The sequence below is a fragment of the Pelophylax lessonae genome, assembly GCF_965119305.1.
Source record: "Pelophylax lessonae genome assembly, chromosome: 2".
NCBI classification, from domain to species: domain Eukaryota; kingdom Metazoa; phylum Chordata; class Amphibia; order Anura; family Ranidae; genus Pelophylax; species Pelophylax lessonae.
In genome coordinates this window covers 178,237,954-178,251,534 of record NC_138769.1, presented here as the reverse complement: position 1 = coordinate 178,251,534, position 13,581 = coordinate 178,237,954, and the positions used below count along the sequence as shown (strand labels likewise).

The window sequence follows — 13,581 nt, the reverse complement described above, 5'->3', positions numbered from 1 at the left end:
TAAACCTAACTAAACTACACACAGTAGGCAGAGATATTCCCATATTTAGCTCCTTTCTGACCCTCTCATCATCCTCTCTGCTTTGTAAAAGCTGACCTTGCCTTGTAACGTTTAAAGATATGGGAGCTGATGGATGGGTTCCTTGCATAAGACCACACTTGTCATCCTTAGATGAGTGTAAATTAGCTTTTCTTAAACTTTCTACCCAAGAAGAACCCTGAAAATAATTTTTGGTCTTTGGGAACCCCTGCAGAAATGATTATATCTGCAGCCCAAGGGATATTAGCTTGATCAGTAAGGTGTAAAAAGAAAGGAATAAAGAATGCAGCATAAGTAGTGTAGTTGTCCCCTTCATCCAATCATTTTTTTTAACACTCTCCTGTTCTATATGACAAAAATATTTTCAGAAAAGAAACACAGATGTCAAGAGAAAAATGCCCTCTTACATTGGTGGTCAATGGGAAAATGTCCTCCTGCATTGGTGGGCAGTAGAAGGAGAGTTCCCTACATTGATGGAGAGTAGAAGAGCCCTTTAGATTAGTAAAGAGTAAAAGAACAGCCCCTTATATTTGGGGGCATTAGAGAATTTTCACACTTACATTGATGGTCAGTGTAGAAGGAAACCTTTATTTGGCCATACAGAAGCAGAATTTAGTATGAACAATTTCAGCGGAGATTTGTGGCACCTACTTAGGTGGTCAGTGTAGTAGTACTGGTGGTCATTGCAGACATAAACCCTTAAGTTGGCCACCCATGAGTAGAATTGAGTTAAAAATTTGCTTTTTTTTGGATATTTGTTCATTTTTCCAATTGTTAGTGGGGTCAAGTCAACATTTGTTTTTTTGGCTGCAGCGATGAGAGAATTTGTAGGAGTAGAATTGATTTTTTTTTTTTTAATTTAAGGAACTTCTAACTGTCAATGTGCTTTACATACATACAATATTGTATTAAGATCTGTTTCATATGTCTGGAATCTCAAATAGCAGTTTTGGATGAAATTTTAATGGCTTTTGAACAAATTTAGTTCTCTAAATGATGACAAGAAAGAATGTTCAAATGAACATTTCTATGAACATTTAAATAAAAATCTCACCATGTATGACTAGCTTTTACATTTGATGTCAGTGGAAAATTCTGCCACTAACATTGGAGGTTTTTGTAGGCAGATCAATCTGCAACCTCTGGAGGAACCCAGTGGTTCTATGGAACCCCAGTTGAGAAAGATTGTTGTAAATAGTCTCACAAAAGGCTAAGATTTAATTTTTAACTGGGGCTTGGTGGTTAATATTTACCACAATTTTATACATAGCTCTGATGAGTAACTGGGGTAACATTTCTCCGTTTTCCATAAATAGGCCCCAATGCGTAGCAGTGCAAGTTAGTGTACACCTCTGTGCTTTCTTTTGTATTTTAATGGTTAGCAAAGCCCATTTAATTCCCTGTCAGGGTTTGGAAATGGAGCATTTTACTCCTAAGATTTGTGTGTGGAATGCTGTGTTCTGCAGTGTCCTCCTAGATACATACATAGAGTAGCCTGGGTGCATTTTACACAGAGTGCAGTAATGGTCTTCCTCCTAGGACACCTTATTATTGCACTAAAAACGCACTTTAAAATTGCATGTGTTTTTTGAGCCATAGGTTTTCCAGCACAGATTTACAGAAAGCCTTTCATTGCAAGTGCCAGTACTTTAGGCCAATGGACTCATCTCACTCTCCACTAGCTACTGTTTCAGAAGAAAACCCTTTACAGTACATCAGAGGGAGCTATTCCATTAACTTGGGCAAAGACTAAAGGTGATGAGAAAAGTACAGTAACCTATAGCAACTGACGAGATGAGAAAAGTACAGTAACCTATAGCAACTGACCGTATTTAAGTGCCCTATAATTAAATTAACCAGACGTATATTGAAACCCTACAACTATATAAATCAATAGATTAATTAGTTAATTGTTTGGTTTCTAATGCTCACTGCACTTTATCATTGTTACTTATTGTAAAACACGCATTTCATATAAACCCTGGCAAAAGTGTTATATTTCTTCTGGCAGACATATGTCTTATTTCCCGAGTAAAATATTAATAATGATAACAAGGAAAAATATGTACTTCAGCCAGAACTTTAGATGAAAGTCTCATGATGTATGTCCCAATTAGTGTGTTTTGAACAGACATTTTTTACTGGAATTCTTTCAAAAGTGAGCTGAAGAAAGATTATAACACAAGCATGGATGTTCAAATAATCACAAGCTAATTAGCCACTAACCAGACACTTCACATCTGGAAAGCTCTGTTAGTTGAGTTTTATAGAGGGCTGGATTATCATTATATACACATTTTACTTGCTCAATGAGTATGCAAGCATCACAGTGTGTGGATGTTCTCCAATGTCTGATCTTGTCAGGGCTTAGCAATGACATATACTAGAATCTCTCAGTAGCTAGGCCAAGAGTCCTCAAATATCACAGCAAGGCAACTGATGATCGCAGCCACATCACATGGAGAGCCTATAAATTTTGTGTCTCCTGGGTCTGTCACCTGTGTTTTAGTGACTTCTGTATGGAGAGCAGTAAAACATCCCTAGTAAAGTATAATGGCACTTCTGTCATTCAGCGTAGGATGTTAAGTCGCTGATGGATATTTGACATTCGGCTTTTAGGAAAATGTACACAGCTATTAGTTCCTGCTAGAGAAAGGCCAGGAGTCCTGAGTAACCGGGATCTATGTGTACTGTCAAATGGGAACACAGCTGCTGTTCATTTCCACTGCAGGGTTACCACTTCACATACTATATTACAAAGGATTTCTCCAAGTTGTTAGCTCTAGTTTTTTCCTGCTTTAAGATTTAAACATCAATGTATGATTTAATTTTTTTTTTTAAATCAAACAATTAGATGTAATTAAAATACAATTTTTTAAACTTCTGTAGGATAAAAAAAAAATGCAAAAGACAAGGATAGAGATATTTCCTTAGCTACGGTATGAAGGCCCATGCCTTGCTTATACTAAAACTTGTAGTAGTTCATAGATTCATCAGCTTTCTAACTAAAGGACACTTGGGGGATTGTAACACTAATATATTACATTTGTAAAATATAATGTGTGTGTATATATATATATATATATATATATCTCAAAGGATACACATCAAACTGTACTTCTTTGCGTATTTGCTTTAATGAATAAGTGAAGTGATCACTAATAAATCACCCTTAAATAAATCAGTTAATTGCTTTTTTTACCTATTTTTTTCCATTTTTATTTTGCCTAAATAAAGTTTGTTGAAATGCAAATGAAAACCTAGTAGTTTGTAAAATGCGAGAACTGGGTATTCAAGTACATTTTAATTAGGAAGTCTAGTATCAAATACAACAAGATATGCTTAAATTGGTTGAATTGCTAATATTTCACCTTGCTTGTCTTTTAATTTATATATTAAACCAGGTCAAAAAAAATATATATACATATATATATATATTTCTGAACCTGATTAGATATTTGACTTGAACATAACTTAGAGAATAGTCTTTCTGCCCATGGTACACTTCAGAAGATACTTCTAGTGAGGTTAAGAGGTCCTTATAATGCATTCATCATAGTAGTCTAGAGTTCTACAAATAATAAAACAGATATAATATGGATATTGCTAAGTATTTCAACGAATTTAAAACACTAGGTATTGTTTGAAACATATTCATATACAATTAGCGTGTTAAGGCCCAGGTTAAGGGGTTCTTGAGACTAGTTGACCCACATCAGGGAGTGGTAGGGATGGTGGCTTTAAAAAATATATACTTGCAAAGGTTGAGTACATTGGGCAAAAGCTACCATTTAGTAAAACAGAGACAGACTTTACCTGTGCTTGCCCATGTTGTGTAAGATATATGTTTTGGTGTTTTAGCGTACATTGATGCAGAGGCATATGAATGTCCAAGTGTCAAGTTTTGTTATAATATGTTAAGTAGCTCTGGTTACAAATGTCAAATTTTATTTTTCAGGCTGTTCTCCACGATGGCCCCTTTAACTAGTGCTTCCACTGCAGCAGCCCTGCTCAGGCAACCCAGTCCCGCTGTGGAAAGTGCAGTACAGTCCAGTGGCCTGTCAGACCCTGCCACCGCTGCAGCAGACAGGAGGGCGTCTAGCATAGCAGCCCTCAGGCTAAAAGCTAAAGAGCATGCAGCACAACTTACACAGCTCAACATCCTCCCTGGAAACAACACAGGGAAAGAGGTCTGCTAAGCCAAGGGCACCTCTGCTGCAAACCCACCAAGACCAAATGGAAGCAAATGTGGACCAGTGACTATAGAGCATCCTTGTCTACCCAGACATGCCATGCGTACCACTACAGTAATAATGAGTGTTAAAATATTATGCAGCTCCTGAGCAGTAAACCTTGGTATGTCCTCCACTGCCACCCCTCACCCTGCTCATTTCACCATGATGTCCTCGTATGCGCAAATTGATGTATTAAAACCGCAGTTTATTTTATCTCCATTTTCCAAATGCATTTTTCCTGTTTCTAGGCTAAGACATTCCCAAAACGATCCCTTTTCCGCATATGTTCCAGTGTTAAACCCCCATGCTGTTAGCCCATCTCTTCTGCCAGAACCGCCGGCAGGCCGAAATTTTTACTTATGCAGGACTTTTTGCTACAAAGATTTGATGCATACATACATATAGTTCAGTTAGCCAGTGCACTTATAAGAGCTGTATATCTCTATACTGTATTATTTTGTTTATCATACACCAACCAAGGTTTTTTTATACCAAACCAAAGGGAAATGAACTGTCAGATTTATGGACTGTTTAAGTCACTAAACTGTGATTACTGATTCTGTATATAACATTGTTATAAAAAAAATAATAAGGAAAAGAGCTTTGTATATTTGAAATGTTATAAAAAGAATTGCACTCAGTGTAGTGTTGTAAAAGTTTGTCAAACTGTAGAATTCTCTGTGTTGTAGATACCACAAGGTTCCTAGCAAAAATATTTATGTACAAACTCTTTATTTAACTTATTAACTGTAGAGGTTTCTCAGAACTTCGGAATGATGCTACCGTACCTGTGTAATGTTGTTTCATTGTCATCACCTTCCCATGCTCTTCGTTGGGAAAGTGAACCACTCAGAATAAAAAAAAAAAAAAAAAAATCAACTGTTTAACAAAATATTGTGAAGCCTGTGACATCTATTTTCTTGTACAATTATCATGAGTTTCATTTATTTATTTTTTAAATAATATTGGTATTTTCCCTTAGCCTGTCAATCATGTCAGTCCCTGCCCCTGAGGAAACTAATGGTTTTCATTTCTCTGTTATACTCGCACACTTGGAGTAAGGCCAAGTTGGGTGGAAGCCAAAAAGAAAAGCTACTATGGATTAGTATCTTTTACTGACAAGTATCCTTCAATACAGAGCTGTTAGTATTTGGTGCTTTGGCTCCTACAGGAGGAGACAGGTTTACAGAGATAGTTGGTTTAGAAGGGTAAGGTTTGGGAAGTTTAAATAAAGTAAAACATTGCCCTGAATTCAAAAACGTGCAAGCAGGAAGGATTTTATTACAGAAGTAGTGGTGTTTCCAGGATATGACTCTTACCGGTGCCGCTTGCAACTTGAAGCGGCACCATGCAGGGGAAACACCATGGGGGCGGGGGGGGGGTCTTGGGAATGTTATGGCACCCTAAAAAGTTTGGATAGCACCCCCATATGATTTGAAGGTAAAAACATCCTCATTTTTTAATGAAATCCCAGCTTTCTTGGAGTTCTCTATTTTATGGCACAGCATCATGTGTTCCCATGTAGCTGCCAGGCCAGCTTGCCAACACCATAGAAATGCATGACGCAGATCCTGGTGCGAGGGAGCTCTAAGGATCTGGTATGGGAGAAGGTTCTGAGGACACTGATGTAAAAGGGGCTTTGAGTACACTGATATGAAGGGAGGCTCCTAATGTTAAAAGGGGATGCTGATGTAAAGGGGGGCGGCTCTAAGGATCTGGTATGGGGGGAAGGTTCTGAGGACACTGATGTAAAAGGGGCTTTGAGTACACTGATATGAAGGGAGGCTCCTAATGTTAAAATGGGATGCTGATGTAAAGGGGGGGCTCTAAGGATCTGGTGTGGGGGGAGGTTCCGAGGACACTGATGTAAAAGGGGCTTTGAGTACACTGATATGAAGGGAGGCTCCTAATGTTAAAAGGGGATGCTGATGTAAAGGGGGGCGGCTCTAAGGATCTGGTATGGGGGGAAGGTTCTGAGGACACTGATGTAAAAGGGGCTTTGAGTACACGGATATGAAGGGAGGCTCCTAATGTTAAAAGGGGATGCTGATGTAAAGGGGGGGGGGTGGCTCTAAGGATCTGGTATGGGGGGAAGGTTCTGAGGACACTGATGTAAAAGGGGCTTTGAGTACACTGATATGAAGGGAGGCTCCTAATGTTAAAAGGGGATGCTGATGTAAAGGGGGGGCTCTAAGGATCTGGTGTGGGGGGAAGGTTCCGAGGACACTGATGTAAAAGGGGCTTTGAGTACACTGATTTGAAGGGAGGCTCCTAATGTTAAAAGGGTATGCTGATGTAAAGGGGGGGAGCTCTAAGGATCTGGCGTGGGGGGAAGGATCTGAGGACACTGATGTAAAAGGGGCTTTGAGTACACTGATATGAAGAAGGGCTCCTAATGTTAAAATGGAATGTTGATGTAAGGGGGGGCTCCTATGCAAAAGAGGGCGACTCTGATGTGAAGGGGGCTCCTAAGGCCCCAGCATTTAGAACATGATAGAAGTCTGCCTCTATCCAGATCTGCTCCACCTCCCGCCCTTTGCCATACTGCTCCTGCTATATTAATTATAAGATAGGACACTGATGTGAGGGGAATCTGAAGACTCTAGTGTAGGGCTGCTCTGAGTACACTGTTGTGAGGGGGCTCTGAGGACACTCATGTGTACTCTGCCAAACAGGGACCACCGTCAGGAACAGGAAAAGGACCCAGAGTTGAGAATCCACGCACATATAATCCAATGAGAGAGCCGAACAAATGTCCAAAAATCAAAACAATTTATTGACAAAAATGATTCAAAGTAGAATAAATACAATGTGTTTCAGGAACCAACCCTTCCCCCCCCCCCCCTTTATCAGGGCTTAAGAAATTTGACTGTGCTTAAAGGATTCAGGTGATAACAAATAAATCTGCACTGTGATTTACAGTTTTAGAACTTTCAGGAGGGCAAGTTATCCCAGTGTTTATAAATGCAGCAATTTTTTATGCATTCCTCTATTTAACAAAATGTTATGAAGCCTGTGATATCTATTTTCTTATACTGTACAATGATTATGTATAGTATTTGATTTACTTGTTTATATAGGTCGATGTTTTACAACACCCTATTAGTCATGTCAGTCCCTGCTCCAGCTATTAAAAAAAAAAACATTTTTAATTGTATATTTAACAGACCAAAAGGGAGTAAATAAGATAATTTAATTGGTAGGGTTTACATGAAGTTAAGTGTTAAGGGTTCAGGTAATAGATGGTTCAGTGTTAAGGGGTGCCTTAGTGTACAGAATTGATTGGGACCCAATGGCACTTAGGCGAGCTTTGGAGTTCACAGTGATTTCTAAAACTGAAAACTACCAGCGCTCAGAGCTAACATGTATGAACCTTAAGCATATTTTGAGCTATGTGATAATACTGGACCAAGGAACACACACAATATTCATGCAGATAGGGATCTGTATGCATTCCAAATTTGGATCCTTGTGCCATAATGCAAGTGTGCTAATCTCTGAGTCACTATGCTGCCCTTTTGTATAGCCATGTTACAATTCAATGTAAAAAGTATGCAGTGGATATTGAACATTTATATCTATATATTTACAGCATATCATATTACTGCTATGCAACATAAGAAGGGACAGTATTGCCGGTCCTACAGGGTCTTTAGTGACTGAATGTACCTCCATTGTAACTTTTTAAGATACTTCAGTAGATTCAAACTAATCTTATACTTTTTTATCTTTAGGTACATCTGGGCATGTTTCTGTATGACCAGGGCAAGTAATTATACCCAGGGCTTTTTTTCTCAGAAAATAGGTGCAGGAACTCAACCACGAGCCCCCCCCCCTCAACCCCCCTTGAACACCACACACCCTCCAAACTGCATCAAATACTGGGGTGGTAAAATTTCACTAAGAGTGGCAGGGTCTTAAAGGAGCATTAAATACCAGGAGTGCATTACATACAGAGTGCAGAGTTCAGGGGTGCACTGTATGTAGAGTGAATAATTAAGCCTTCTTCCACAGCTACCTGCTAACCTCTGGCATCCCACATCCACATCTCACTCTCACCCCTCTTTGACTTCTGCATGCAACCGCCCTAAACTGCCTCCACCCCCCCCCCCCACCCTAAAAGCTCCACCATCTTCTACATGTCTTACTATTGTTGTTGTTTTAAGCTGAAGCACCCAGCCGGCTCTAGTACTTCCCTGCACACTGTCTGTGGCTAAGCCTTTTTTACTTGCAGGGAGATCATCCAGTGGGGGTGTCGGTATCTGCACTGCATCTTGGGCACTACATCTCCCTTGTCCCCATCCTGCACTAAGTGGGAGCCACTCGGGAGATCAGATATGTGGGAGCTGTTGGGAGACAAGCTGTCACTTGTAAACACAAAAGCCGGACTTCTGTGTGTACAGGAAATAGTGCATAGCAGAAAGCAGAGGACCTAAGCCAGAGGTGGTGGAACTAATTTCCACCAAGTTCCAGCCCTGGTTATACCCAATAGTATAGTATACCCAATGCAATGTAAACACATACACTTTTATTTGAAATGCAATTTAATTTGTTTTTGATACGATGCACCTGACAAATGCACTGTGGGAAATGAAAATACTTAGCAGTCAAAATGCACTTTTAATTTTCAGTGTATATGACTAAACTTCATAGGAAACACAGTGAAAACATTAGCCAAAATCCTGGAAAAGCCATGTGTTCAAATTCTATTAAAGCTTTCTACAAACTTATTAATGCATGACCGCAGCTATTGCATTAGTCAAATTCATAAAATAAGTGTATACACTTCATGAGCAGTTTCTAATGTTCAGCTGAAGTGTTAGTTATTGTATTAGGATTGTACAAGTCTACAGGATTGGTTCAAATCTATGGATTCCCATCAGATAATCTTATACCTCTCACTATTACCTTTGGATAAGTTAATATGACATTTGTTTAGCGCTATCCAAAGAGGAGCCGCTGAATTGTTTTGTGACATCTCTGCACACCTGAAGATGACACACCTCGAAGTTACTGACACACCTTGAGGTATTTCAAAAACCATATAAGACCTAGGATCCTTTCACACTGATACGTTTTCCTGCATTTTTACTCTGCAGGAAAAACGCTAGAAACATGTTTCCCTTTAAATCCTATGGGATTTTTCACACCACTGCGCTGAGTGCGGTGCATTTTGAAAAGTCCTGCATGCTGCATCTTTGGTACGGTGTTCAAAACGGCACCAAAAACGCAACTTCCCATTGAAATGAATGGAAAGCGTGGCTAAATCGTTGTAAAATTACGGTAAAAGGGTACCATGGTTTGCGTTTTTGGTGCATTTTTGAGTCACATGTCCATTTTTCACAGGTGCAGGCAACCCAAAAACACACAGGAAATGCAAATGAAACATAGCAAAATTGCGGTAAAACCGCATATGCGTTTTTACCTCGATTTTGCTACAGAGTAGTGTGAAAGGGCACTGACCATAGCCTATAAGGAGAGAGGATTAATCAGGCAGCCCATACATTGATCATTTTTTTCATTCAACCAGCAAGTTAAACGAAAAGAAAATGATTTGATTTCCCCATCCACACACTCAATGTGGATAGGGGAATCCCTCCCGCTTTGCTATTGTGTTCTGACAGCAGGGAGACTTCCCCGACCCTGTCACCAGAATACAATGATCAATGTTGTCAGCTATAGCCAGGATCATTCAGAAAAAAATGACAGGCTGGTTGTACACAAGTCAATCGATGGATCGACCTGTGTATAACCAGCCTGCCCATACATGTATCTAAATTTAGGCAGCCCTTGCTTGATCTATGTATGGCCAGCTTACTTGTACTTCTACAAACAATAGGACAATCCCTTTATTCTGAGAGACATGGTCAAACACCAAATAAAGGAATAAAACATATAAGTGGGACTTTGTAGATGCCTGCGGGAGTCAAATATACGCAAACTTAGGTAACAATAACAAAATTACAAATCGAATAAAAAATCCAATGTACATACCACATGGTTTTATATCACATACGATGATCAAAGTAACATGAATTGGTCTACGCATTTTATAGGTCACCCTGCTTCATTAGGACCATATGTTGACATTTTTAATAGAGTTGTCCAACCACATTTACAATGATGTATACAACAAAAGAAAAAACAATATACAAATGTCAATATAGGAAAAGAGGCATTTCCCATGCCTCTCCAAAAGGGAGAGACTATGGAAGATGGGTTTTTTAGGTGCCCAGCTATAATAAATCAGTATAGCCAAAACATATAAAATCACACAATATTTTATTTATACAAAATGTTTTGAAGACAGGAGTATAAACTCCATGCAGAATGTCATAAGCTAGACATAACCATATATTAAAACTATCTGTACTTGGATGGATAGCGGAGGGTGTATGGATTGACGCATTTTGCCCGAAATTGGAGCTTTCCAATTTTACAATTATTATGTTTCTATAAATGACATAATGTTATTCATTTATTTTCTGATATGTTTAAACAGAATATTTTTATGAAATAAAATTTTTATTGTATGCCCGCAGGGTGGAGCCTGAAAAAGCTCTCCCTGTGGGGCGAAATGCATCGATCCATACACCCTCCGCTATCCATCCAAGCACAGATGGTTGCAATATATGATTATGTCTAGCTTATGGCATTCTGCATAGAGCTTATACTCTTGTTTTTAAAAAAAATGTATAAATAAAATATTTTGTTATTTTATACTGATTTATTATATCTGGGCACATAAAAATCTCCATCTCCCATAGTCTTCCCCTTTTGGGGAGGCATGGAAAATACCTCTTTTCCTATATTGACTTTATCTAGGGGATTGCGCCAGAATTTTTGAAGAGATTCCCCCACCCAATACTCATAAATATTGTCAAATTTCACTGGCCAGTGACTGAAAAAATGCTGGTTGGCAAAGTTGGGTCCTTAGAGAAAGCAAAAAGTTCCCAGCAGACAATAGATACAGATGCGCTCTCTAGTACAGTCTAATCTCACCAGACACTCAAATCACACATCCCACCCTTCCAAGGAAGTTCCGGATCTTTGAGATAAGGTGAGTAGTCCTTTGCATCTCCTGATTGTGGTCAGCTATGGCAGGGCTCTGTTCAGTCAGCAAAAGTAGCCATGTCTTTTCCACAAATACCTTCTTGTTTTAAGATCATTCTCCCCTCTTTCCTTACAAGTCTGCAGACCCATTTCTCCTTGCTCTGTTGCAACAGCCATCCTCCAGTATTGAATTAGACCCAGCCAAGGTGGCTGCCCCCTTCACTAGAGACTCTTTATATATGAGCATTGTAAAGTGGTCTCCTTAAAAATGGCTGCTGCATTTCTGCATTAATGAATATTCAGTTTAATCCTGTCCACACTGCAGAAGGATAATACAGCAACAACAAAGGAAGAAGTTCCACAGCAGTTATCAGCTACAGTCCAGGTTACATTTGTATAACCTGACTGCTACATCAGGTTTACATATATTTACACCTTTAAAAACTGACAGTGAAATGGATTTAATGTGCTTGACAAAGTTGGCACACCTTCCTGTACAGGGGCACTATATACTAAAGTCATACAGTCTTACAGCGCACTCCTTCCCCTCTTTTCTGTAAGTGTTCCTGTCCTCCCGGCACCTGTTCAGTTACTACTGCCCCTTTCCTATGGCTCCATCCTAGTATCGCACCACTCTCATTTCCTTTTGAGGGGTCCACACGCATATGCTGGTAAGCACATGTATAGGCTGGCGTATGTGCATGTGTGCCCCCCCCTCCCTCCCTCCCTCCCTCCATGTGTGTGTGTGTGTGCATAGAAACATGCACGTACATACACACACTGATTTATATACCATCTTCTCTTCCCCCCCTTAATATATCTCAAGAGTATAGTCTTCAGTATAGGTCCCACACTTAATGTTCTGTACTGGCTTACTGAGTTAAGTTTCCCAAATTCTCCAAGGTCTGTTTGTAGAGGAGGTATAGCACGCGCAAATTCGCGTTAAAGGTTCTACACGCTATATTCAACGAGTCACATTATATGCACACATATATTTATATGGTTTTAACATAGATTTTATATAATGAATTATTTTAGTTCAGTATCTATATATATATATTTTTTATTCATCACTGTGTATATTGTAATTGGATATTGAGCATTTTTCTATTTATCTATATATATGTGATTTTATTTTCGCTCAGCAAGTCACGTCATTGGTCCACAAGTGCCTAATAATTCTAATATTAATTTTAATTTTACTGTTCCAGGTTATTATATCTGATGTATGTATAAATATTGTTACTGCTATTACAATCATGTGTGACTACCATTTTTTCCACTTTTGGTGAGCTTTCCATATAATTCCCACCAGAGTGGATTCTCCATTGTGTATTTAAATATAAATTCTTCTGGATATGATCCCCCGATCTGCTCCACTCTGGCCCGTATCGTATGGTATGGTTTGTACTATGTATGGGCGGAGCATACATGCGCCCTCCTCTTGCGGTTACTGTGGGAACAGCTTGCCGGGGGCGCCATCGGATTGAATGGCTTCCCCTCACCTTCCGGATCCGGAAGTCGTGTTCCACCGCCCGGATAGTGAGACGGGCGGAAGTCGTCACTGCCTGGACGGGCGGAAGTGATGCCATGCGGTGGTGCGCACGCCAGTTCCGAGATGAGCGGCGTGCGTTCCACCGCTGTTCCGCCGCTACAGTGTAACTGTTTTTAATATTCGAACAATCAAGCTAATAGCGGACACCACTAGACCACCAGGTAATGTGCCTAGTACTAGTATCTTCCCCAATTTCATGATAACTGATTACACCTGACAGTCCACAGTCTACCACATTAACCCCTAACAGTCCACAGTGCACTATTATAGTAGCCTTACACACTATCTACCTACAAAGAGTGTGTGTATGCACAGTTCTCTGGATGTGCATAAGCAATGGCCTGACTAATACCATGCGCTGGATTGTCCCTGTGTCACTGCATGAGGAGGATGCGATGTTCTGTTTGGTTTGGACCGAGACATGCACAGGTCTGTCTTACCACACTAGCTTAAATGTATCATTTGGCATGTATGATTTTTGAAGTAGAGTCTGCGATGAGTTGGGAAGTTTTGATGGATTGGACAGCTCACCAGTGGAGTAAATGGTCGCTTAGGGCTAGCCATTTGAAATTGTAATTGTAATTGTGATCTGCAATAGTTTTGGGCAATCAGTTGTGTAGTCACGCCCACTTGGGCGATATCTCCTCCCACATCCCCAAGGGCCATGTGGAGGCCTGGTCTTCCATACCATATTTAAAC

The 13,581-nt window shown here is 39.8% G+C and overlaps 1 protein-coding gene across 1 annotated transcript in view; it reads left to right on the top strand.

Annotated features, from left to right (window-relative positions):
- ARX (aristaless related homeobox) overlaps positions 1-5,168 on the top strand; it is a 14,969-nt gene extending 9,801 nt beyond the window's left edge. Inside the window, exon 5 of the mRNA XM_082247814.1 lies at positions 3,998-5,168. Within this exon, the coding sequence (XP_082103940.1) occupies positions 3,998-4,238 (241 nt within the window). The 3' untranslated portion in view covers positions 4,239-5,168. The remainder of the gene's footprint in view (positions 1-3,997) is intronic.
- The last annotated feature ends 8,413 nt before the right edge of the window (positions 5,169-13,581 follow it).